This window comes from Pipra filicauda, unplaced genomic scaffold, assembly GCF_003945595.2.
Source record: "Pipra filicauda isolate LSUMZ 115617 unplaced genomic scaffold, ASM394559v2 scaffold16_size7369187_pilon, whole genome shotgun sequence".
Lineage (NCBI taxonomy): Eukaryota > Metazoa > Chordata > Aves > Passeriformes > Pipridae > Pipra > Pipra filicauda.
The window spans coordinates 4,171,858-4,199,657 of record NW_024104207.1 but is presented as its reverse complement, the minus strand read 5'-3'; the positions used below and the strand labels follow the sequence as shown (position 1 = coordinate 4,199,657).

Genomic DNA, 27,800 nt, shown 5'->3' with positions numbered 1-27,800 from the left:
ATGGCTAGAGGCAGAATGTCACTAAGCCAAGTACAGCTATGTGCTGGAATTCATCTCATCCCTTTTCATGAAGATTTTTTAATTCCACCTGATAGCTGCTAGGACAGACAAGAGACAGACCTCTGTTTAGTATCCCATGATACCTCTAATAATATCTGGTTTCACTTGACACACACTCAACAAGCAATTACTTGCAATAAATTTAGCTGTGCCAAAAGACACAGAACTATACTCTTAGCTGCATCAACTGAACTAGATGTATACATTTCAGGGGAGGGGACACTCCAAAACTATTCTTATTAGCAAGTATCCTTCTCCTTTCCTTCCTCTCCTCCCATCAGAGGGAAAAAGAAAGAGAGAAAAAACAAGGACAAATGTAAAAATGTGGGTACTATTGCAGGTTTCTTCCAGGGATATACTTGTTTTGTCATCTGAATCCTTTGCTTTGATTTTTTTTAATTCAAGAGGATCACATGAAGTTTCTATTCTAACTAGTTTTTAGACTTCACAGAATAAAGTTAAGGGAGAAAGAATAAAGAGATTCGGGATTAGAAAGTACCCACTGAAGTATGAATATAGAAGTGGAGTGAGACTTCCAAGTCAAGTCCTGCACAGCAGGAAACTCACACTGTAATTTACCACTTGGACAGGCGGGCAAAAGGACTAACATAGAGGCAGTGACTACTTTTCAGAATTTATTGTAAAAAATAGTATTAAGCAACAGGAAAAAAGCCACTCCTTGTTCAACCCATCACATACTGCTTTACATGGAAACAATGGAAAAATGTGATAGAAATGTATTTACCCCTTCCTAACCATATATCAGATGATTCCAGCTATTCAGGACATGCTCATGGGAAAAAATATTGGCAGTATCACAGCATATGGAAGTGGAAATAAAAACCATGCAGTATTTTCAATTGCAGTTGGGAGGCCTACTTCCTGGAGTCTAAAGATCATGTTGTTTTATCTGTTTTCCTTTAGCATAATGTACATTATCAGACTTTCATAACTTCAGACAGCAGCATAAAGCCCTGATTTTTTGCCAACAGTGACATACCTACCTCAAAGATAAATGTGGAAGCCAGAATGTCTGCCTTACTTCTGTTTGCAATTTCCTTTCCATAGGAACACGCACATGATATAGTTCCTGCTAACATATATTTAAAGTTTCTCACTTATAGCAGTTCAACCCCACTGGAGGTCCTCAGGGCAGCACAAACAATGGAGAACAGACTTCCAACACTGCATCGCATTCATTCTGGCCAAAACCAGCTTGTCGTAACACCAAATTACACAATTTGTACGACAACTTCTTTTGTCTACAAACAGAAATATGTCAGATTCTGCATTAAACTATACTACAAAAAATGTAAAACAGTACATTCCACTTTTTTATTTTGTGTATCTTCTAGCTCATGTCAAAATTGTGAAGTACCAGTGTTAACTCGAACAGAGCTCAGTTTAAACAGAGCCCCAAAATAACCAGTGCATAGTATTATTTATCTGGTGCAATTAGCTTCATTACCAATAGGCAAAAAGTTGACTTAGCCTCAGTTTCATACTTTAAAGCACTAATCAGAGAAAACTTAAGTTACATGGCACTGTTGAGACCACCTCAGTTTAAAGTCAAGGGATGAATTTACACACAGGTGCATTGTTCTAGGTATGACACGGCTACAGAACACAAATACTTAGAAAATGGGTCAGCAGAAACCTATGGATAATGCTAAATAAGAGTACCTAACCATTTTTTTCCACTGCTGTGCTTGCTGAAAACTTATAATAACAACAGCAACAACAGTTTGACGTGACTCACGCAACTGACAGTCACTGGAGTGAAGTGCAGTGGAAATTTTGGTCATTCTGAAAGAAGATACAATGGAGCAATACAGGAAATTCCATACCAAGAGGCCAAAGTCAGACATTTGTTCTCTTGCACATCATAAAAAGTATTTTTGGTTACAAATTACTACTGCAAACAGTCTTCTCATAGATTAAACTAAAAATGTCTCTACCTAAAAAGCTTTGAGAAGGGTCAAGACCCCACAAACCATAACTAAAAAGCGTTTTCTAAGTCCTCTTCCCTTCTGAGTTGTCCTTATTTTAAGGAAGACCCTCATCTTGGTCAATCAATTCCGTTTTGGTGGAGAACACATCAGCCAGCATGTGCTTTGGGATTTCAGATCCCCGTACTTTTAATGTGTAGCAGGCATTCTCTACTTTTGCCAGACTCTGCTTCAAGGTATACAGCTTCTTAGATACTTCGTAAGGTCCAGTGTTGCCAATGAAAGTAAAACCATCATAGATCTGGCGCAAGAACTGGCTCAGTTCAAAAGGCGTGTCTATGTCACCGTTCCCAACACTGCTGATGCACAGACGCATCAGCTCTCCAGTCAGATCTGCCACTCCCAGCAGGTAATCGACAGGTGTTACCTTCAGGCTCCAGGTATGTGGTTGTTTGTCACGGGAATTGGAGGTCTGGGGACAGAACAAAACAAAGTCCAGTACAGAGAACTAAGAAAAAGCGGTCTGTAATGGTTCAAATACACACTAACTTACCTAACATAACTGGAAATTAAAAACATTCTGGAAAATTAAATGGCATGGCACTTCCACGTGCTCTGATTTCCAGCAGACAAGAATGTAAGAAAGCATCGATTTTTACTTGAGATGTGATTTTAATTCTAGCAAGCATGATAAACATAAGCTACTTCTACCATCTCTATTTGCAAACACAATGATCACATCTTCGTAGCAACATTTATTTGCAGTCGACTGGGTTTTTTTTTTCATCTGACAGATCTCAGCCTGATAAGATTTTTTTTCCTAAATGGTCTGTCCAAAGCTACCAAAACAATCAAAAAGAGTCTGCATTATGAAAAAGAATCATATAATTTTGTAATAAAATCTTGATTTCAAAATATATTTTCTAAAAGAAGCTGACAGCTATAGTATTTTCAGATGTTTTCTATCAACTGAAAATTGATTAGCTCATTAAAATAGCTAAAAAAAAAACCTTCATGAAGAAAACTCATCACAAAATTACAAGTTTGCTCCTTTATTCAAGTTTCCAATACTTTTTATTGCCAAAATATTGGTAACATGAGAGATAATGGAAGTTTCTTTCTGTTCACTTGTTTCCATAACACGCTATCTACCCAAATTCAGATCTGGTCAGAGGCGTGGATGCTGTGGTTAACAACTTCACAGTTTGTTAAAGTTAAGTATGCCACAGTGGGCATGCCTCTGGTAAAAATAAATTAATTTAAGCTACAAATCTGGTTTCTTTGCAAATATCTTACCAAGAGAATAAAGAAGGAATGAGAACTGCTTTGCAGTAGACTCTCTTCAACAGAAACAGACTCAGGAATTCTTCTAAAGCAGCATTATAGGACACTGCACATCAACTGCGTGTGCGCTTCTGTAGATTGCTACCAAATCGCCCGTCTTCCCCTGCCAACAATCAAACTGCACCCAGTTTACTGTGGTTGGTGACAGCAGTTTGTCCTATGACCCATTTAGGGCAGGGTAGGAGTACAGGCAAGTCAATAAACAACAGATAGGGTATTAGGGCTAAGGTATGATGGGACACCAGCTTGTCCTCTGGGAGTAATCAACTCCAGGAAAGCTACAAAGGACCAAGGTAAGACGTATGCAGCACATTTTAACAGAAGCTGAATAGAGTGTCTCCTGTGACTAGTTCAGTGCCAGCAGTAAGACTTCATTCAGGGAGTTCATCCTGCCTTGGCTTTGTTTATCTCTCCCAACTTCTGCAACATTACTATACACCAGCAGGTCTTACAGGCTGTCCCAGGCAGTAAAAATCCCTCTTCTACATTGTTTGCTGGTATTTCCCTGTCCTGGATCTTTTGCCCTACCAGAAAGAGTTCAGTTTGCTCTGAATAAAAAGGATGTGAAATTTATAAACTTGTATCCCATGGATTTAGTTTACAACTTTATCAGAATAAAAAGCATTTTGAACAAGTGAGTCAAAGCCCACATGTATATCTAATCCCATTCCACTTACTGGCCTTATTTAATCAGATGCCAAAAATGTGACTAAGCCTTCTCATTGCATTTCCATCCCAGAAGATGTTTGTCACTTGAGAAAAGAAAAACTTTTACCGTGTTTGTTGTTTCTTCTCTGTCTTCTGCTGTAAATATTAGTTGTTTGTTGATCTCTTCAACACTAATCAAAGATCGTGTTTTGATAAAATACTGAAATGAGACTGCCTCAACATATTCTTGAAGTCCTGCAAAACCAGCAGAATTAAGCTAATGATTCAAACTTTCGGCAATGATCTACCCTCATGATTATTTATTTATTAAGAAGTCTTTTAAATTAGACTATTTGAAGGTTATTAGCAAAAAGTGAAAACTAACATAATCCAGAAATAACATTGAAGCATAATCTAACACAGAACACTTCTGAAGTATGGAAGTCAGACCAAGCACATAGCAGATAAACATGTTCAAGCTTTTACTCCAACCGCATTTTTCATTCAGAACTTTCTGTAATTTCAATTTAAAGAATCATGGTACTCTCAGAAACATACTGAACAGCAGCTCCTCATAGTGTACCCCAGGGGTTCATACTCGGACCAACACTGTTTAATATCTGCATCCATGACACAGACAGTGGGATCAAGTGCACCCTCCGCAATTTGCAGGTGACACCAAGCTGAGCAGTGTGGTTGACACACCTGAGGGATGGGATGCCACCCAGAGGGAGCTGGACAAGCTCAAGAAGTGGGCCCATGGGAATCTCACGAGATTTAACAAGACCCAGTGCAAGGTGCTGCACCTGGGTGAGGACAACCCCCCACGTCAATCAAGGCTGTGGGATGAAGAGATGAAGAGAAGGACGAGAAGGACATGTGGGTGCTGGTAGATGAGAGGCTCGACATGAGCCAGCAATGTGCAGGCAGCCCAGAAGGCCAGCTGTGTTCTGGGGCTGCATCAAAAGCACCGTGGCCAGCAGGTCAAGGGAAGTGATTCTGTCCCTCTACTCTACTCTGGTGTGACACCACCTGGAGTGCTGCATCCAGCTCTGGGGTCCCCAGCATAAGAAAGATCTGGATCTGTTGGAACAGGTGTAGAAGAGGACCACTAAAGTGATCAGAAGGCTGCAGCACTTCTCCTATGGGGAAACACTGAGGGTTATTCAGCCTGGAGAAGCAAAGGCTCCAGAAGACCTGATTGAGGCCTTCCAGTAACTAAAGGGGGCTTATAAGATGGGGACAGACTTTTTAGCAGGGCCTATTGTGATAGGACAAGGGGTGATGGTTTTAAAGTAAAAGAGAGTAGATTTACACTAGATAAAAGCAAGAAATTTTTTACAATGAGGGTGGTGAAGCACTGGAATGGGTTGCCTAGAGAGGTGGTCAATGCCTCATGCCTGGAAACATTCAAGATCAGGCTGGAGGGGGTTCTGAGCAAGTTGACCTAGTTGAAGATGTCCCTGCTCATTGCAGGGGGTTTGGACTAGATAACATTTAAAGGTCCCTTCCAACCCAAACCATTCTATGATAATGGAGCTTTTAAAATACAGCATTTGTATTATGGAGAGTGTGGATTACACTTTCACGAGTTCATGAAGAGACATGACAAAGAAAAAGACTGCAGGTAAATCAAAAGCAAAAAGAATAAAAAAGTTTCCCTTGTTTCACCTTATTAGCAACAGCAATTAATTTCCCACTTCTCTATTTTGTGGGAATCGGTGAACAGGCTCCTTAAAATATGCAGGTTTGGTGAAATTCATGTTTAATTCGTCTGTTGTTATAAACCACTCCAGACCAAAAAAAAAAAAAATCAACCAGACAGGATCGTGATGTCCAATAAGAGGACGGACAGGTGACCCTGCTTTGGCATGGGAGTTGGACTAGGTGATTTTTAGAGGTCCCTTCGAACCCTATCTATTCTGTGATTCTATGAATATACTGAATAACTGCTCTGTCCAAATAACTTACACTGTAAAATCAAGGCAGGCAGGGGTACAAAAGGAGTTGGTATGTTGGCGAGGAAATAAAAGATGGGATAACAAATGTAGTTTGTACCAGATTTGTATGCCACCTGCAGCTACCTGCCACAATTACCTCTTGCCACCTACTTAGCAGATGGTGAGTTTCTGTATGCATTACAGCAAAGGTGAGATATAAAAAAGAGTTTGAATATTCAGACAAGGAGATTTCACAAGTTGTCAGTTTTTCCTTATGTGCAGAGAGCAGATTTGGGGAAAGCATGAGAGAAAAGTTCATAAGCAGAAAGCTTAAGTTGGCACTGCTGGTGGAAAAAAAAGCAGAAACAAAGCTGGAACAAATAACCATGGCAGTACTAAGCTATAAAAAGTTTTGAAGACAAAATCAATGCATGTGTATATCTGACCCATGGACACAGAAGCTCCAAAGGATGACATTAAAGGAATGAACTGTAACATGACAGAGATGGTTCTAGCAGAGCTATTCTGAGCCATTTTAAGGGGCTGATTTCAGTTCAAGAGAAGCAAAGAGGTATCATGCTGCAAGAGCGCCAGGATTAGACAATAGTTTTGTCAGTGCATATAGTGAGAAAATGAGGACATACCCGTGGTACCAGAAGTAGAATCCTGGTTCCATTAGAATAATTTTAATATCCTCAACTGACCTTTACAGGGCCAAGACCTCAGCCTATGGAGATATGCAGGAAGAAGCAAATTTAGACTTCACCTGGATCAAACAAAAAGTCTAAATCAAAAAGAAGAGAACATAGATTTGAATAACAGATGAAGGTGGAAATACCCTGAAAAACTAGAGTTAACCTCAAGGGGTAGAAGGCTTTCCATATTACAATCACAAAAGCACGATAAGTGGCCTGCATTTTTTTTCCTTTTAAATATGTATTTGAGTGGAAGTAACTCAGAAAGGCAATTTAGCCTGGATTCTTTATGCTTCTCTACAGCAGCAGTGGGAAAAACAGAATAAACATGCAGAAACCAAAATCACACTAAACACTGCTGTTCACAAACCAAAATACAAACAGGGAGCTACAAGGTCAATTAAATACCATAATTTAATCAACTGAATTCAGGTAAAGCATTCTGGGCACAAGCAATAGAAGAATACTAGAAGCTACTCAGGATCTTCCAAGATAAATAACTTCAGAAGCTGTAGAGAGGTAGATTTCATCACTCACTCTTTCCCTGACTTGCCCTCTGACGTAACACAACCATTAGTAATCCATTACGAAATTTTGGCTTTTTCTGTGGATAAGCTGTAAGCTACCAGATACAGCAGCACTCAATATGCCAGTATCTGTGAGAATCTCTCTCTGCTATCTGTGGAGAAGACTATCACATATGAAGAATCAATCTGGCATTTCCCACAGCTCTCAGAGAGACCAAATCAGCTCTTAAACTTTTTGGTAAACAGTTTTCTCCTACTTCAGTTCACTCCACCTTACTACTCCTCCACACAGAGAGAAGTTTTATCCTTTTCCATTATAAGTGTTTGGCTCCTCTGTTCATTTATCATTACGTATTTTTTTATATGGGCATATTTATATGTATGTATACACATTTTTGCCTCCTCCTGTCATCCCACCCTAGCTGACATGTCTTCTGCTTCTTCCTTTTGTTTAACAACACCATGTGAATGTTGCAAGCAGTCTGGTTTGCCATTTACTGTCACCTTTTCACAGTTAGGGAATCTAGCTCCCAATATTTACAAGTAAGTCTTACAAAACCTCATTTAAGGTCACCATTACAAATAGACTGGTAACAAATCCTGGTCACAATTACTTCGTAAAAAATATTAATATTTGATGATTATTTTTTTTAAGTCCTTCCAGAAGTAGCTACAGTATGACATTTCAATGACCCAAGACCTTGAAATAAGGTATTTCCATGTGCAGGTAGAAGGATGTTTAAACATGTTATGTTTTAGCTTAATGGTAGGACATCCGTTATTTTCAGCAAGTAATTCCCAAGGTGAAAAACCCCATCCCATTTCACTACACCATCCAACAATACCTTTCCCCTTATGCTCTTGTTTTGGATTTATTCCAAAATTGTCTTATTTATGGATTGAGCTGCCACTAATGGAATATTTTGTAAGACTGCCTTTTATGTTTTCGGGGTTCTTCCTAGTACATGGACCAAAAATCCCAACTAAAAGCATTGTATTATTTCTACCAGCATTTCTTAAAATTACAGATATAAGGTAAAAAAATTGCTTAAGTATTTTGATATTTTATCACATTTATTCTATATAAAAAGCTTGTACTACACAAGTGACAGTGACCCAGTATGTTCTTTCTATGTTTTGAAAATTCATTTTCTACATAAGAACTAGAAAGTTACACTGAAATATCTTCTGAGCACATATCTATAAAGGAGGAGATTTTTCTGCCTGAAAATTTGAGCAATTTTTTGTCAGCTGTATCAGCTGATATTCAAGACATTTTTCCTTAACTACATAGGCAAGCTCTGACGAAGAAAGAAAAGCAGTTTCCCTAAGAAACTTAGCAAGAAATCAGGTTTTTTAAAAAAAACCCAAACCAAGTCATTGGGCCACTTAATCCAAGAGTCAAATGAATGCATAAGACATAGGAAAAGCTAGTCCTATTAAAAATGAGTAAAGAATAGAAATTACTTTATTGCGGGAGTCATGTTAGGGTAAAGAGAATGAATCTAATTCCACTTGAGATGTACGTGCATGCATGCATGGAAGCTTCAACCCTGAATGACAGACCAAACAAAGGGTGAAAATTTCCTCCTAAAATTTTGTTTACTTCACTTCCTCCTTTAAATATCTGTTCAACGGTTACAAAACAGGTTCAAATGGATTTCATGTTAGGGTTAGCAATGCCAATGCTACCTGCCATCTTCCCGAATAAGCTGCTTCTCTCCCTATTTCTACTCAAACTCATTTTCTTCCTTATCCTTTGTCCGCATTCTCTGTATCTTTTTGTTTACAGAGCAGCCTCTGCTGATGGGTTTGATACATGCAGATAGACACAAGTCTGTGCTCTCTTACCCAGCTCCTCTCCTAAACCATGCAGCAGAAATGACAAGCCAACAACAGCCACTAGAAAGATGGTAGGAAGATATACTCAGCAAGTTTCTTCCAGGATCACTATATGAAGGGTGGGGCACATCATTTACAGGGTGAGTCATGTGAAACTACCCACTTGCTAATTCATTACAAAATCAAAACAGCACAGCCATGGCTCTATCTTATCATCATATTTAGGCTGGCAAGTTACATTCTCATTAAAAAAAACCCCAGACACAGAAACAAATATCCCTTCTCCCCTCCGCTCCCCTCCCAGAAAATATATAAGGCAACAACAACAAAAAAAACCCCAACAACAACATAACCCGGGGGGGGGGCGAAGAGAAAAAAATCATATTCTTGTGGAAATCATAAAAAGAGGAAAAGATAAGTTAAAGTGGAGAGCCCTTATTACTAAGCTCTGCAGACTACGGGGAGGATGGTAGACTTAAGGAATGCACTTCTACAAGCATATTGATCAATGAAGTGGAGTACTAGTAAAATAAGCAAATAATTAACAGGTACATCATCAATTGAAACAAGTACACAGATTAAATTTAAGAGTATTAATACAAAAATTAAATGTATGGTGTCCTGTTAACATGAAACCAAAAACTCACACCTTAGTCTTTTCCTTTTAAGTTCTCTGCATACTTGACAATGGTTCCTTAGATTCACAGGTCTCTTTCCAGGCAGAAGCGATAAAAAGTTAAGCAACTAAACTAAAACTGGGATTGTGAAACAATCAAACTGCTTTGTTGATTGTGAGCATGAAGTCAAAGGTTAATTTTATAACAGTATGCTGAAACAGCATAAAGCCAGCCCTCCTCAGAGACAGGCATGCTCTGGACATCCTGTTGTGAAAATGGCTTAAAAGAGTGATTCCACTCAGGGATGGATTTTATAAACCAGTATTAACTAATAAATGCAAATAAAAGGACTAGAAAAATGTCCATACAATCTCAGAAATTTGTGAAAAAAAATCTGTTTCTATTTACTGAGTAATAATTCAAAGGCTGAGCAATTTTACTATTATATCAATTATTAAATTCATGTAAATTTATTGTATTAAGCCCTGAATGCTTTGATGATTAGTCAATTGCTATTTGACACATCTATGATCACCAAAAAATTCTGTTCACTTCTAGCTGCATGCATTGAAGTGATTATTTCACATACTTAAGTGTTAATATTGTTTGCACTTTGTTTAAAGTTGAATACACACCAATTTTAGGGTAAAGGTAATCCCAAGATTAGACTGTTCTCCCAACAACTACAGAAACAAATATAGGTTCCCTATTAAATAGAGACAGGTGCCTGAGAGACTTAAATTAATTCCCCAAACAGGCATAAAAATCCTTCAGAGAACTGTGAAGAATATTTTAATGTTTTGTTGCAGAGAACAGGTTAATCAAGCCTTTTTTGTATTGTTATTAAAAACACATGGACATATGAGCAGTGCTGGGCTTTTCTGCAGATGACTAACTGTGGGTCAGAAAATCACAAACTTTTATTTTGCTTCTACTTGAGAATCTGAGGGATGGACCATGGTTACTTCTGTAATCAAGCTTTTTGTTCTGAAGTTTGGGGGTTTGTTTTCACACCCCACGTGCCAGCCCCAAACACAGTAATTCTGAGGAGCAGCCAACGTTCTACGGAGTTCTTAAAAAACAAACAGAAACCTACCAAGTATTCTTGACCTCTTTGACTACCACCAATTGCCTTGATAATTAATACAGAGTTTTAGAAGTCATTCAGTTAGATGGTAAATTTTACAGTACTAACAGCCTTGAGGGCAAGTGCTCAAGATACCAAAGAAAGGAAGCTCTGACTCAGCCAGGATGTTCAATGATCAAAGAAGGAAGAGCACCTAACACAACACAGCTTCTGCAGTTCAAACCACAGTGAAAGTTGTCCTTAAGATTATGTTGTTTCCATGCAACAGACCCAACTCACGAGCACAACAGAAGTACCAGTGGTGACCATTTATCCTCATAAATATAGATTCTGGTGAGATGGTATAAGGGTACATCACCACTCACCAACTGCTATTTCTCACCATATGACTGCAAAACAAAAACCAAATCACGAGGTGCTGTACTAGTTGTATTCTTGGAATGGAGCTCCTCTATGACACATTCTCCTGTGTGATTTTAAATAAACAAACAAAAAAGCTTCACAGATTTTTCTTGAACTCTTATGTCCCAGCTGCACTTGGTTCCTGTAAAGGCTGGAGAGATCTGATCTGTGAACGACTAATGTCAATAACTGCAAGACTGAAAAATATTCCTGAGCGAGAGTACAAAGTCTCCTCCGTTTGCTAGCTATAAAACTGAATTAAAAGATAAACAATATCACTAGTTTCAGTTTGCCATGTGAATAACTGCAGTATTTGTCATAACAGTACAGCAGGACTTTAGGACAGTTAGGTCTTAAGGTAAAACTAGGAAAGGACAACCTTTGTGATCATGCTGAACCACAGCATGCATCTTTAAAAGACTGTACTTAAAGACTTATGCTGCCCTGAACAGCTTCCTGTTATTACCATTCAGGGATCAGTTGATAATCAATTCTCACATAGTGCATGACTTGTTTGGTCATGTCTGAATTCGCATTCATTTTCCCAAATTTGTTTTAAGTTTTTGTGTATTGACATATAAGACCTGCAGCAGAGAATACAAAGTGAGAGGCTTTGCAGTTGCCAATTTTTCCCTTTCCCTGGATGAACCTAGAAAAAAGGCATGAACCAAAAGTAATGAAAGAGTAGTAAAATGCCACAAGCTGAAGATACCAAATTTGAAACAAGCAACTGGCAAGGTGAAGAAAATGTTTGACCAAGCTTGTTGGCAGAGTTGGGGATGTGAGTTCAGAGAAACAGAAAAAGTAACAAAACAGAAAGAAAGAAATTAACAAAATCATATTTGATAAACATTAGCTTATTCACTGCAAATTCTGTTAATTTTCCAGTATAATCAGGAAACTTTGTTTCCATTTCTGGCATTTTACCTCTCACCTACAACAGCAAATAGATTAATTCTTCAGTTACATCCTGTTCCTGTGTTATTATATTTTCCCACCATCTTGCATAAACCTGATTGCTTCCTTCATGAATAGCATTCCTTTCAGTGTTTTAGGTGTGTTCAGCTTTTATCCTGGGTGAGACATTTACAATCCATGATACCTGCCTCATGCAGTAAAAAGCTTTTCCTGTGCATCCTCAGCCTACGATTCAACATGCCACCTATTTTAATTACAATTTTTAAGCTTTCTTAAGAAGAAAATAATGTCCTACTTCCACTGTTAGTGATGTGCAGAACAGTTCATTGATATTATATCCTTGATATTATGTACCTTGATATTATTTCAGAAATACATGTATGTCTACAAATAGAAAGGTAGATAGCACAGCTTAAGTATGAGATGTTCTTTCCATATTTTGAGTTAAAAAAAATAAGAAAAAACCCAGTAACACAGAAATCATCATGTGGATAGTTGCTTTAGTTTATGATCTAATTCAAATCCTTCATACAATACCCAAAAAAACCTTATTACTTAAAATCATCGGTAATCCAAATCTGGGCTGCTTGGACCCCACTCATCTCCACAGCATTTCTAACAGCATCGTGGCTGGTGGTCCTATATACTGCAGTTAAAAAGTGGCATTCTAGTGCAAGTAAAGTATTTCCTTTTCATCCACACAACCTTAACTGGCTTTGTCCGATCCAGCAATGCAGTTTGTTGCAAATATGCTTACCTGCTTAAAGTGACTCTAAATGGTATAAGGCAGAAGACAGAAAAAAGCTCCATTATACCATTCTCTCAGAACACAAATAGTGCCTGCACAAGATAAATTATGCGTTAGACTGCGTCAGAGCTGAACTTTTACACAGAATTTCCTGCAGCAGCAGCAGCAGTCACAGAGCAATAGTTTTGACAAGGTGCTGACACTTTACAGCCTCCTCATCTAATCCTATTGAGAGCAAGTGCAGACATGATAAACAGCTAATGAGCTTCTCTGTGCACAGCACTCCCCTCACCACTGCTGCTAGCACAGGCACACAGCAGATAAAGGTCAGCCAACAATGCTCCAGTTGCATCTACTATCACCACTTGATGCCACACTACTTAAGAAGCCCCAGAAGAATTATGGGCTCCTCATTTAAAATTTTGTCTTAAGAGACAAAAAACTGAGTAAATCTTCAAATAGCTAGAGATTTCATTTAACAAAATCATGTTAAAAAGGTACTCCGTTTAATCCCACACAATGCCAACCTAACAAGCAGCCAAGCAGTCCTTAATTTTCCCTCTGCATTACACAAGTTTTGCATTTATGTAGAGTAAATTCAGAACATGCTTAGAATAATTCCATAAATCCTAACATAGAAACATAAACTGTTTAGGTTGGAAAAGACTTTTAGGATCATCAAGTCCAACCACTAACCCAGCACTGCCAAGTCTACCACTAAACCATATGCCTAAGCACCATATCTACATGTCTTTTAAATACCTCCAGGGTTGATGACACCACCACTTCCCTTGGCAGCCTGTTCCAATGTTTGACAATCCTTTCCGTGTTGAAATTTTTTCTAATAGCCAATCTAAACCTCCCTGGTGTGACTTGAGGCTGTTTCCTCTTGTCCTATTGCTCCTTACTTTGGAGAAGAGACTGCCTCCCACCTGACTACAGTGTCCTTTCAGATAGTTGTAGAGAGCAATGAGGTCCCTCCTGAGCCTCCTTTTCTCCAGGCTAAACACCCCCACCTCCCTCAGCTGCTCCTCACAGGGCTTCTGCTCCAAACCCTTCACCAGCTCTGTTGCCCTTCTCTGGACACTTTCTAGCACCTCAATGTCTTTCTTGTAGTGAGGGGCCCAGAACTGAACATAGGATTCAAGGTGCAGCCTCACAGGTGCTGAGTACATAAGCACAATCACTGCCCTGGTCCTGCTGGCCACACTATTGCTGATACAAGCCAGGATGCCATTGACCTTCTTGGCCACCTGGGCACACTGATGGATCACATTCAGGCATTGTCGACCAGCAGCCCCAGGCCCTTTTCCTCCAGGCAGCTTTCCAGCCACTCTTCCCCCAGCCTGTGACACTGCATGGGGTTGTTGTGACCCAAGTGCAGGACCATTTCTTTCTTGTCTTTAGGTCCCATACAGATCTGTCCGGTATACAATTGATATTTCCCTTAGCATCTGAGAGTTAAATATGTATATCTAAATGCTTAAACACATATATATATACAAATAAAAAATCCTGAAAAATTTCTTCCTCCCTTTCATAGATTCATACAATCTTTTGCAGTTGTTTTCTTGCATAGTGTCTCTCAACAATTTTAAAGAAACAGTACACATTTCCTCACAGGATATATAAGGTATACACTGCAAAGTAGGGCAAAGGAGCAGGAATTCTATATTACAAATAGTAAAGCTTTAAAAATATCAACAAAGCAGAACACTAACATAACAAATGAAGAGCTCTGCATTAAAAAAAAGCCTTCATTATTTCAGTATCTCTTTGTTTGCTTGTTTAATCATCCCCTGGGACAATCTGTACTGTTAAGAAACGTGTAGAAAACAGTCATCAGTTTTTGTTGTTGTTCAATTAGTGCTATACTCAGTGTTTGAGCTCATGCAAGTGTCCTTTGGGGAAACGTCCTGCGTGCCATTAGCACTATTCTTAATGAGGGAAAGCATGAAACTTCTTTAGTGCTCTGCCAGAATTGTTTTATCTTCAAGTCAAAAGAACAACTGCTTGGAGTAACCCCAAAAAAAGCATTTAACAATTACAAGTGGCAAACAATATTCCCAAGCATTATACTCATAGCACTTTTCTATTTATAGGCTAACAGTTATTATACTGAATAAAATATGTATTAGGCAGCTTTATCACGCAGACAGTCATGATTCCCCTGTTAAGGCTGCTACAGCGGTTTCCATTATAAGCCCCATTTTGAACCCTTTTACTCTTTCTGTGAGTGGTAGGGTGGGGAACAGGAGGATGTTTCATGTTTGGTTTCAAGACAAAGGAGAATATTTTTAGGAAGTTTGAGGTTAATTAGACATGCTGCTTTTGAGATATGGGACATAGGCGTTTCTTTATACTTTTTTGAAGAAAAAAGCAGTTTAATGGCAATGTTTTTGTTCATAAAAATCTTTTTAACTAATTCTCCAGAATTTCTTTAAAATACAAAATCAGAATTGAAAACTAGGTTAAAGGAAGGTCAAGACTTACAGCTCTAGGAAATACATAAAGACAAAAGATTTAGCACTTTTCTTAGCTACATTTATTTTCAAAAAGGTATGCAAGCTTTTCCCATTGAAAAAAAAAAAGCAAAGCAAAGCAACAATTAAAGAACACTAGACTTAAAACCAAAACTAAAAGCAACATTCTTAACTCTTATCACTGTTTCCCTCCCAGTTACTGTTCTTCATAAATGGTGGTGGGCATGGGGAATAAAGCATTCCCTCTCACAGTTGCTCTTCATCTAACTGTCCCCTCATTCTTCATGTTTCTAGATTTTCTATCTCAGCCTCATAATCCTGACATCAAGCACCTTCACACCTCTGACACCTCCTGGATCCTAGCTTCAGCACATTCAAGATCTACAAGCTTTTAATGCCGCATGTTCCTTCTTCTGCCATCCCAAGGACTAACTGGAGAGCAGAAGAATTAATAAGGTAAGAGTAAAGGTCTGGCTAAAAGTTAGCATTTCATACTTGCTATACACTCAGGCTCATTTACACAATGCCTAAAAGCATTCCCTGTTTTCTCAGTGACACACGCCCATATTCTAATGCATGCCCTTACAAAACATGGGCACCAGCGGGCACAAACTTCCCTCACAGAGGAGCATATGTAGAAAAGCTAGAATTTAAGTAGATGACCTATAGAAATAGAATGAAGGCAACTTATTTCAGTTGGATTTTATAAACAGTCTTCTTAATGGGGCATAAATACCAAATTACAGAAACAACAGGGAGATCTCAGGGCCAATCAGTATTATACAACCTATGACAGTCCACGGACTTGCCACTTATGTCACCTTAAAAGAGGAAAAAAGTAGAAGTACAGCCATTTCTGGTTCTAAATTCAGAAATGCAGTGGGGGCTGTGCATTTTCCATCTTTTAGTTCTGTTCAAAGAAACTGCAAAGTTCAGGTATTTGAGAGACTGCACCCCTGATTGCTGGAAAGATGGACAACAGAGTCTACTTCTTCCCCTTACTATTTAGCACACTAATACCTTTTTGCCTTCCTTCCTTTTTACCTAGAAAGGTCAATAAGATTCACTCTCTTAAATTTTCTTAATACTGTAGTCAGAAAATTCTTTAATACTATGACAACCTCACTCCAAGTTGATGCAAGTGTTAGGGATGTGCTACTGTATATGTAACTGTGTGCGGTTCTGGGTGTCACAATTTAAGAAGTATCAGAATGTCCCTGAAGGCATCCAGAGGAGGGCAACAAAGCTGGTGAAAGAGTTGGAAGGAATGTCCTTTGAGGAGCAGTTAGGGACTTTGGGCTTGTCTAGTTTGGAGAGGACAAGGCTGAGGAGCGATCTCATTGCTCTCTACTGCTTCCCAAGGAGGGGAAATGGAGAGAGTGGTGGTGATCTTCTCTCTCTGGTATCCAGTGATATGTGGGAATGGCTCTGCTGCATCCATCAGGGGCAATTCTTTACTGAGAGGGTGGTCAAACACAGGAACAGGCTTCCTAGAGAGGCGGTCGATGCCCCAGGCCTGTCAGTGTTTACAAGAGGGATTTGGACAATGCCCTTAAACAACATGCTTTAACTTTCAGTCAGCCATGAAGTGGTCAGGCAGTTGGACTGGATGATCATTGTAGGTCCCTTACATCTGAATTTGCATATTCTATTTAAAAGTTTTGCACTTGTGGAGGCATTGAGTCACCATACACATGCAGCAGGTCTCTAAGTTCCTCTACTAAAGACTTCTACTACTAACCTCCCCTACAGTAATTCATCCTGCTCTACAATGGACAAACAGATCTTAGACATTTTAAGAGGCCAAGATTTACAACAGAAAAAAATTTTAAAAATTCTGAGTCGTTTCTGATAGCATATTTTCCATTGTTTTCTAAAGAGTTTATTCAGGTTCATTCAGGTATTAACAAGTACCTTCATGCAAGTCGGAAATAGATTATGCAGGAGAATCAGTGTAGTTGACTGTATATGAGTATTTACCAAACACACAAAGAAACCTGAACAAAATCTTTTTTTGACCAATTTCTTTATTTCAAGTTGCTGTGCCTAGCTTAAGTTTACATATCTTTCACATAAAAAACGAAATCTAGCTTTCAAGGTTTGAAAAAAATGTATTTTTTAAGAAAAAAATCAATTTTTTTTTACTCAGGGGAGAGAATCTGGAAGTAGAAAACTAGCATGAGGTCTGCTCACTTGTTTTATAAGAATACGAGTACACCCAGAAGTTATCATGCAGTAAGTTTCCATGTGTCTGCTATGTAGGTCTACTCCATTATGTCTGAGATGAATGCAAGCTAATTCCAGGCAAGCTGCTCCTCAGTTAAAACTAGAGGTAGGTAAGCTTCTGAATTTACCCACACAAAGACACATTTAAAAAAAAAAGACAGTTCAGGTGAGGCAGCCGATGCAGGGTAACTGGTTACCCTGTAAGAATCTTGCTCCCATGGCATGGCTGACAGCTTGCACCACACAGTCTCACAAAGATCTATGAGGTAGCAGACCTCAAACACTGCTGTTCTGTAGACAGTATTGTGTGACTCACACGGGGCTACAAACTTCAGCGGTTATTCAGACAAGGTTTACAAGTCTCAATGAAGCTTTCAGAAACTTTTTTTTCCATAAAACTGAATGCAAGAATTCTTGGCTTTTATAAATAGTACTTAAAATGAAAATCAAAACACATTTTCAGCATACTTCAATATACTCATACAGTCAATATACTCATACTTGGACTAGTATTGTTCACAGTTTGAGATCATCTGTAGTGTCAGTGTTTTGAATTACCTTTTCTTTTCATTGTGTCATTACAGTACTTAGCTATAAACAGCAGCAAGACACATACAGATTAGGTAGCTCTTTAAGAAAAAACTACTTGTATTTAATTTGAACAACCTAATGCATCACAGGTAAGAGGACTGTGGAATTAATTAGAGCCATTGAAGACTATCAGAGCAAGCTCCTTCTGGTTCCATATTGCTAAACTGAGCTTTCACTCAAGAGCTGTCTCACCCTTAACAAACTTAAGTTTGTGTAAGACATGAGTACAAGTTAACTGTTTGTCTTGTAAATAATGTACATGTATTTGCTTCTGGTCTATCAAATCAATCTTATGGACATTTTTAAACAATTAAATGATTCAGGGCAAATATTCAGCTCTCCTCAGTTGAAAAAGTCTTACCTAAACAAGAAAAAATATACGCAATTCCAAATACGTTAAATCTGAGATTGATAAACACAAGACTCTTTTATGTCATGACCAAGATGTCAAAGAAGCAGTTACATGTTTTACTCATATGTTGCCACAAACAAGGCATACCAATTTTAGGTAAGACTCAAATTGTCAGCAAAGATTCAGAAAAGAAATACGATTTGACAGAAAGAGTCATGAAAGCACTGCAACTTAATTCTCAAGAATGTTGGTAAAGGACTGCTGTTTACAGAGAGGAGCAGAAAAAGATGTGATTGAAACATATAAACTGATTTTATGCTTCCAACAGAGAGGCAGAAGCACATTCTGAGTCTTAAGAAGAAAGAAAATGCTAATCTAAGGATTTTAATTAATGAATTTTATCAACTCAAAATGGATAATTTCACAAGATAGTTGTTCCTACTCTCTTCCCAGAAATTATAACCCTTCAGATGGGGTAACTGAGTGTGCTACACATGCTCCTCTCAGTCAGAGAAGACTAGCCAGTATATTTGCTAGAACTACCCCCAACTGCAGTTTAGATCAGGGTCCAAATTCTTCCACTTGTAGTCTTCTATTGAAATCTTCCTCTAAACTGCACTGAAAAGAAGACTGAAGGACAATAGCCTCTCTAATACCGGAGCTAACTTTGCTAGTAACCTGAGTCCTGATTTATAGCCACAGAAATGTAACAAATTCAGACCTGCAGCATGAGGAGGAAGTACTGTTACATAAAGAGAAACTGAGCACAGTTCAAACTAGCACACTTTCCCTATTTTAAAATAATTTACCTGGAGATATAGCTCTGTGGAACTGATACATGTCTTCTCCAATCAGTTCTTGTGCAACCTGCTTGATCTTCTGTCGGACAGCATCTAGCTTGACTTCAGACTCCTTTAGTATTTCTTCCCCATTGGGAGCACTGCAATCATAAAACAGGAAGAGCTGTTTTCAGAGCATGAGCAAACAGTTAAAAAACATTACACATTTTCTTTTACTAATCAATATATTTTTAATGGCTTCAAGAAAAAGCAAAGCTGGCACTGGAATGAGAAACAGTTCAACTTCCATTGATACCTATTCAGATTCTGTAGATTGTTGCTAGGAAAATAATCTAACAGCCAAACGGAGTTCTGGCAGGATTATGTTTATTCCAGACTGGAATAGTAATTATTGCTTAAGTAAGAAAAAGGAGACACATATGCAAAGGTTTCAAAAAATATTCCAGAAAACTAGCAGTATTTACAGAAGTCCTTCAACCTCTTTAAAAAAAAAAAAATCAATATTTTGCAATACTTGACAGTATTGCAAAATATAATACATGATGTACTTCTACACGTGATTTCTTTCAGGAAGTAGTTATGGACTATGCTGTTCAGGAACAGCTTAAATATCTGATTCAAAAGCACAATATATACTTGGCATTTAAAGCTTAGTTTATTTAATTTCCTTTAAACTTCCCCTACCACAAATAATCTATATGGTATATTAGTTTACAGTCTATTTAAGGAACTACTGATAGACTGGTCTCAAGAAAACATTTAAAAGCACATAGTAAAGTTTAACGAGATTAAAACCACAATATTGCAAAGGAGAAGGAAATACAAAATACAGCATGGAAAGCTTCCACTCTCACAAAACAGGAATGTCTTCCAAAACAGGAATCTAAAATCTGGAGTAATTAGGAGTTTTTTGTTGTTGTTCTTTCCTCCACGAGTTCCCAGCTACCTAGCCCCAGTAGTGGGAGTAGCTATTTACAGTCAAGGCTGTAGTGGTTACTGGAATTATCACAATACCTCTTTGCAGAAGAAAAGCAAGTTAAAAAGAGGGCAACTTCATAATCTGTTCGTAACTGTTACTACTATGGTAACTATGAATAGTTAGTACTTCAGCATAAATGCATTGATAGGTAACAAAAAACAAATTAAATTACAAAAAAAGGAACAGGGAGAACTATTGCAACTATAACATGCAAGACCAATGTCTGTCATATATGGTAAACATTTTATACAACAGGCTATGCAAAGCTTCACATTTTCCTGTTGTTCTGGTTTGTTTGTGGCTTTCAAAGATTGCTTGAAGGCTCATGAGAACACAAAACATAGAAGCTCAAAACTTCACAGAACAACCTATCCAGTTGTAGTATTTACATAAATGGACCCCAGGTCACCTCCTCTTTGCATTGATGACCTTGGGTGGGGCTGCAAGAACCAAAAGGGTGACTTAATAGCCCAGGCAACTAACCTGAAGGAAGGGTGCATACTTTTCTCTCACAGCCTGCTAAAAGCTGGAAGGCTCTCATCTGCTGTGCATTCTGCTGCTCTGATCTAGTTTAATACACCAATAAAACCAACCAAGAAACTTGAACCAGCATCTTGTAATTCTCTAACTGGAGTGTGCATTAACTAGCTCCAATCCACTCTAAAGGATGTTTATGGGAAATTAATTAAATTTCTCTCAACAGAACATTGCAGCTGCTAATCACAAACACAGACAACACTGCACGGCAGCTTCCAGGTTTCTATGAACATTTTCACGCTCAATGTGACTCACCTGGTAAACCTGTGGAGCAGAAATATCGTTCTCTTGCTTTCGATAGTTATATCACGACTGAGCTTCACAAGCCGTTCATATTTATCATGCCTGGTGTCAAGCTCCAGCTGGAATGCTGCGGAGTCAATCGTTACAGCAACAAGCACAGTTATCACATGAACGCAGCGTGGGGAGAGCAAAGTGCCTGTGCTGCAGTCACTGCTTACAAGCCCCCACCCCACCGGCCTTGTCCCCAGGTGCCTTACCCCAAGTGGGCAGCGTGGCTGCCCCTGCGTGGGGCATGGCTGCACAGGGCACCACTGCCTACCACCTGCCAGAGCTGCAAAATCCATCATTAATAATACCTTTGTTTAATGAGTCAGGTTTAAATAGACATCAATCCTGATGATGCTTTAAGGCAGCCCAAACAATTTTAAGGAAAAATACTTGCTTTTGCTAGTAAAATCTATTTCACAGTACTGCTGTTCAGGAAAGGACTTAAGATTTCACCCAAATCAAGCAAATAATAATTTTGTACAATAATTTGTAAATAAGATACACTAGTTCTCTAAAACAAAACAAATAAAAGGTATCTGACTAAGGCACATATACTGTTCAAAAGGCACCATTTAGTTATAAGAAAGGTTGCATTCCACATCCCAGCTAGACTTGGCCGAAAGTCAAGTATTTTAATATCCCTAAGGATTAGAAGTAGTAAAGCAAAGTGAGATCAATTATTGAAAATAAGATTTCTGACTTGCTGATGTTAATTCTCTCCAACTACAATGAATACAGAGAAGAGAGGTGTATACAGTTATCACAGTCAAACATCATGAATGTTTCACAGATTCCATTAACACTTCATAGACCATTATTCCACTAAATAAATCATTAATAGATACTTAGGAGAAATCTAACACATTTCCTAATGAAATGTTAACATCTTCGTGTGAGAAAATGAAGAAAATAAACCAAGAGGTTACATTTTTAAAGGGTCTGACAAGGGAATATCCTTTAAAAAAGTATAGCAGTTCACTGGCAAGCAACATTTACATGAATTTATAGAAATAACTGTATTTGGTAAAAGCTTGGTTCCTCTTATTTTGTTCTGTTCTTCCTAACCTTATTCTGAAACTCTAAGACAAATCACAAATGCTCTAAGATAGATCACAAATGATCTTTTAATTCTTACACATGTCTGTTTGGTGTGTCTCTTCCAAATTCTGAGAGTCAATTCCACCCCTGAATTATCATAAAGAAGAAATTTTTCCTCAGATCATAGTGGCAGGAACTTGAAGAAGGGTGACTGGAACTTCCCTTCATAGGATATCATATATGACATTTACTATGACCATTTACAAATGTCATCTACCAGGAAATTCACTGTTCTGAAGATCTATAATATTAGCAGTGCTCCCAATCTTTTCTGGACAGTTGTGGCTTTCAGACTTTTATGTTGGATTTTAAACCTGTTAGGGACTACTAGGAAGTGCTTTCTGACCTGAAGTAAAATAGACACATACGGTAATCTTTAGCCTAACAGGATGCAAGAAAATCTACTGTACTGTGCTACTGCCTAAAATTGTGAAGGATTAGAACTCAGGAGGGTTCTCCAGCCTAACACATCAAGACCACACAGTCATTTCCTCCATATTTCCACTATAATGTCTAATCTAACACTGAAAGCAAAGACTCCAACTCTATTGATATTTTGATATTAAGGACACTTAATAAATCTTAACCTTAAAAGCCAAGGTACTATCCACTCTCTGTATCACTGAGCTGTCATATTTAAAACGTATTAACAAAAAAAATGGTGTAACTCCTTGGTTTTTGATTAACTAAACCATCCTGTGATTCTGTAATTACTACAGAAGACAATTTCTCATTACTTTTTTAAAAATCTTTGATGCCAATAGATCAATTCAAGTACAACTTCTTTTCAGAGAGTAAAAAGAGCAAAACGTGTATAACCGTTTAAGGCCACACATTAATGGGGTAACCCTGGTTGTGTGTATGCACTGGGGAATGAGAGGCTGGAGAGCAGCGCCAGGAAAGGGACCTGGGAGTCCTGGTCAACGACAAGTTGAATACGAGTCAGCAGCGCCCTGGCAGCCAGGAGGGCCAACCGTGTCCTGGGGAAATCAGGCAAAGCATCGCCAGCCGGTCGAGGGAGGGGATTGCCCCGTTCTGCTCTTCACTGGTGCGGCCTCACCTTGAATAGTGTGCAGTTTTGGGCACTGCAATATAACTAAGATATTAAGCTCTGAGAGAGTGTCCAAAGGAGGGTGAAGGGCCTTGAGGGGAAGGCGTATTAGGAGTGGCTGAGGTCGCTTGTTCTGTTCAGCCTGGAGAAGAGGAGACTGAGGGGAGACCTTGTTGCAGTCTACAGCTTCCTTACAACGGGAAGCAGAGGGTCAGGTACTGATCTCTTCACTCAAGACCAGTGATAGGACCCAAGGGAACAGCATGAAGCTGAGCCGGGAGAGGTTTAGGTTAGATATTAGGAAAAGGTTTTTCACCCAGAAAGTGGTTGAGCACTGGAATAGGTTCCCCAGAGAAGCAGTAACAGCACCAAGCCTGACAGAGTTCAAGACGCGTTTGGACAACAGGGTGTCCTGCACAGGGCCAGGAGTTGGACTCGATGATCCTGATGGGTCCCTTCCAATTCAGTATATTCTGTGGTTGTATGATTCTATGATTAAGTTGTTTAGATTCAAACAACATACACAGAAATAGTGCACAACTCTGGTTCACCTTATGCAGTTTCCTTAATTGTAAACCATCTGGAGCACACCTTTTCCTAATGCTTGTGCCTGACATAGAGACAAAGACCACCACTGTTTCTGTCTGGGACTTATAAACACTAGTGCAGTACAAAGAGTGGATCTCAAAAAAGGTGAATAAACTGTGTCCTTTAAATCCTTTCTGAAATTATCCAAATACTGCTGACTAGATCTCATGGAAAAGGAAGGAAACAAGTGTAGGTACGATATTCAACATGAATGACAGAGCAGCTTGGTTGCAGGGAACTTTAAACACCATCTAGTTCCAACCCCCACCACCATGGGCAGGGAGTCTTTCCATTTGACCAGGTTGCTCAAAGCCCCATCCAACCTGGCCTTGAACACTTCCATGGATGGGACATCCACAGCTTCTCTGAGCAAAGTTCAGGGGTCACAGTTAATCATCTGCCAAGATGATTTACACAGAAAAATCTAAATACCTGTATTTAAAAAAGCAAGGAAATTATTTGACATGGAAGTGACCAGCTGTTACAGATGTTATAGCTGTTACAGCTTATATTTCTTCACCCTCCTTAGCTTCATAAAAAATAGGTGGAATGGGGAAAATTTTACACCAAGAATTAATTTGTTGCCCATACTAAATCTCCTTCTTTCTTCTGCCAAAGTTTCTCATTTCTGAAGCTCAATTTTGCCTCGTCAGGGCTAGTCTTACGAGAAATTTAAATTTAATAGAGTTTAAATCTGGTTTTGTGAAAAATCCTATAAAAACAATTTTGCTAAAGGGAAGTTTACACTTCCTTATTTAAAGAAACTCAAATATAAGTTAATTTTTAAACGGTCCTCAACTGAAGTAAGTGTCTACATACAGGTCTATATTAGTTAGTTAAACTCTTATTTTTAAATAGTGCAGGTATAAACAGGTACCGAGTCAAAAAACAATGCATCTATATTTACATAAAAGTAGCTTAGTCATCTATGCAGCAGAGCCAAGGTCAGCAGCCTCCTCAGCTTCCCAAAGGTCGCCACCTTCTCCTCTTGCCCCCAGTGGCTCAGATTTTGCTTTACACCTCTGCAGATCCTACAGTTTTCTGGCATCAAAGGGCCCGCTTACCTTTTGCCTGGCTGACCACTTGTGCAGTTTGCTCAGCATCAGGTTCAGCAGAAGTGGGGTGGGGAGGGGGAACAGCAGGTGGGATGGAAACAGGAGCAAGTCATGAGTCAGGGGGAGCTATGCAAAGTCCCACTCTCAGGACTTCACTGCACAAAAAACAGAACACTAAGCTCTAAAGGTATGGACCATGAGTCCAACTAGTTCCAAGCTTCTCCTTCAGAGAGAGATGGTTTATTCCATCACTAAATACTGGTGATTTCCTAGCAATTTCTACACCACGTTTTTATGATCTGCTTTTTCAAATGCTTACTTACATTTAAAAGACGTCATCAAAGCTGAAGATGGATTAGCATTCTCTTTCTCCTCTCTTCTTTGACCATGTGGAAAATTGTCATGCTTGCGTTTTCTGAACCCACCCGATCCTATTAATAGAAGATACACACAAAAAAATATATTTAAAAATAGTTTTGCCAGAGTACAATCAGAGCATTCCTGTCTTCAGAGCATTCCTGACTGTAGCCATATTTTACAGGATAGAATAAGGTAACTGGATGATTGTTATTGACTGATGCCAGCTTCACATTTCATGTTATTTTTTCTACCACATTCCTAGCGAAAATTAGAAAAAAAATTCCAACCAATTTCAATGGAGAAGTGTGGCAGGATCCTAAGTCCTTTTTTTTTTCTTGGAAAGGTCTTGACAACCTTTTATGTTTTCTTTCTGTAAGGGAATGGTTGCATGGAAATCCTTCCGTGAACAAGGGTCTATAGGATTAGACTTTTTTTTTCCCTTCCTTTTTTTTCTTCAGTTTGAAAGGAGTCAATATACTGCAAGTTATTATTCCTGTAATTATTTATGTCATGCATCTTCAGTAACCAGAAAAAGAAGCAAGGCATAATTTAAATAGACTACCACTACTTAGGTATGCAGGTTTAGCTCCTGCACTGTAGCTTCTTTGGTCCTTACACTCTGCCCATTAACCAATTTCTTCTCTATTCACCCTGATGTAGCCCTTCAGCTAGCTTTGTGTGCCTCTTCCCTAGACTCCCTTTTCAGACCCACATCCAGAACTCATCTCTTTTGGACTGTATTTTACTTCTGATTTACATCTTGTACCGTTTCTTCCTTTTGTCCTTCCTTCACCTTGGATTGACTCATTGTGTCACCCACGCATCAACCTTTCCTCCCTCTCGCTCCCTCCTTTTGGTGACAGCTGGACACTTTGTCTTCCTAACAGAGGCCAACATTTGTCAAACTGGCATACAGGTATACCTTTCTGAACATGTAGAGTTCTCTCAATTGCCTTAAAAGAAGAACAAAAGGAAGCTACTTAAAAGTTACAGAAGAACACTGGATTTTAAAATGTTTCCGCTTAATTGTTTATTATCCCAAACCAAAACCAGAAGTGGGCGTAGCTACTTTCTAAAAGAGGAAACTGAACATCATTTTCTCCTTCTTCTCTGTTAGGACATGAGTTCAGGGTTTTGTTTTTCCTGTAGCAGTTAAAACATTACAAATACATCTCCTAAAATAGTGCAGAGAGTTAAACTCTCTGCAGTATACCAAAAGTTGGGAACATCATCACGACCTACAGGAAAAAAACAGGCCCTCCTGAAGTGAGAAAAGAAGAAGAAAGAGAAGTCGAGAGAAGGGGTTCCCCTGAATAATCAACAGCCTCAATATCAAAAAACCATGGGCTACAACAACAGTAACTTAACCTTGATTTTTAAAAAAATTAAAATGAAAATAAAAGAGCCAGTTTTCTTGTTGCTGACCCTACTGCCTGGCTGAAGGGGGGTCTGTGGGACTCTCAGTGTTGCCAAGCAATAAGACAAGAGGCAACAGACAGAAACTGATGCATAGGAAGTTCCACCTGGACATGAGGAAGAACTTCTTTACTGTGAAGTGACCATGTACTGGAACAGACTGCCCAGAGAGGATGTGGAAGCTCCCTCACTGGAGATATTCCAGAACTCTCTGGACACAATCCTGTGCCATGTGCTTTGGGATGACCCTGCTTGAGCACGGAGGTTGGACCAGATGACCCACTGTTGTCCCTTCCAACCTGACCCGTTCTGCGATTCACTGTGTGACTGCTGGGGCTAAACCAACATACAGGTTGCAAAGTGAGCTGCGAAACATATATATATAGGTATGTGTGTATATAGATAGATAGACAGATAGATAGATAAATAGATACGCATAGATATATATACACTATACCGAAACGCAGTTACGTTAAGTGCTTTACAGGCCTAACACACTCAGCTTCCCGCTGAAGCAACTGCTTTTTCACCCCCAAGGATGCAATCCCTAAAACCCCGTTCTCTGGCACAGCCTCAGCGGGAAAGCAGGACACCCAAGAAGGAATGGTCGGGGACCCCCCTGAAGGAGCGGCCTCCCTCAGTGTCAGTTCAGCGACACGGCCGAAGGGCAGCGCTGAGCACGGCGGAGGCTCCGCAACCCCGTCCCCTCCGAGCCGCGGGGCCTCCCCCCGCTTCCGCTGGCTCCAGCTCCTCGCGCCTCGTTCTCCTGCGGGAGGGAGGGGAGGGGAGGGAGGGCAGAGACATCACCTTCCTTGCCGCTCATCCCGGTGCCGCCACCGCCGCGTCCCCCCGGCAACTCGCTGCCGCTTCGCGCGCCCTCAGGGCCCCACCGCCCCCGCCCTGCCTGCGCCACGGCGGGGCACCGCGCGGGTGCCTGACGGCAAGACGCCATAGAGCCGCAGGCCGCTGGCCCGCCGACCGCGGCGCGGGAGGCGCGGTGAGGGAGCAGTGGCGGGGCGGAGGGTGATTCGGGCGTTGCTGACCGTGAAATCGGGGTAGCACGGAAGGCGGGCCGTGCTTCCGAGCAGGCGACTCCGGGGCAGCTAGCGCGTGACCACGCCGTGGGGCCTCGGCGCCCGCGGCACGACGGGACATGTAGTACTGGGCGGGGCGGCGGTGCTGTGAGAGCGGGGCAG

General features: G+C 39.7%; 1 protein-coding gene across 1 annotated transcript; it reads right to left on the bottom strand.

Moving 5' to 3' along the window:
- Positions 1-682: 682 nt before the first annotated feature.
- TSNAX (translin associated factor X) lies at positions 683-27,499 on the bottom strand. Its single transcript, XM_027721355.2, has 6 exons — positions 27,412-27,499; positions 25,152-25,259; positions 21,001-21,115; positions 19,239-19,369; positions 4,129-4,256; positions 683-2,481 (listed from the first exon to the last, which is right to left on the bottom strand). The coding sequence occupies exons 1-6, from the start codon at positions 27,425-27,427 to the stop codon at positions 2,107-2,109; spliced, it is 873 nt and encodes a 290-aa protein (XP_027577156.1). The 5' UTR covers positions 27,428-27,499; the 3' UTR covers positions 683-2,106.
- Between the last annotated feature and the right edge of the window lie 301 nt (positions 27,500-27,800).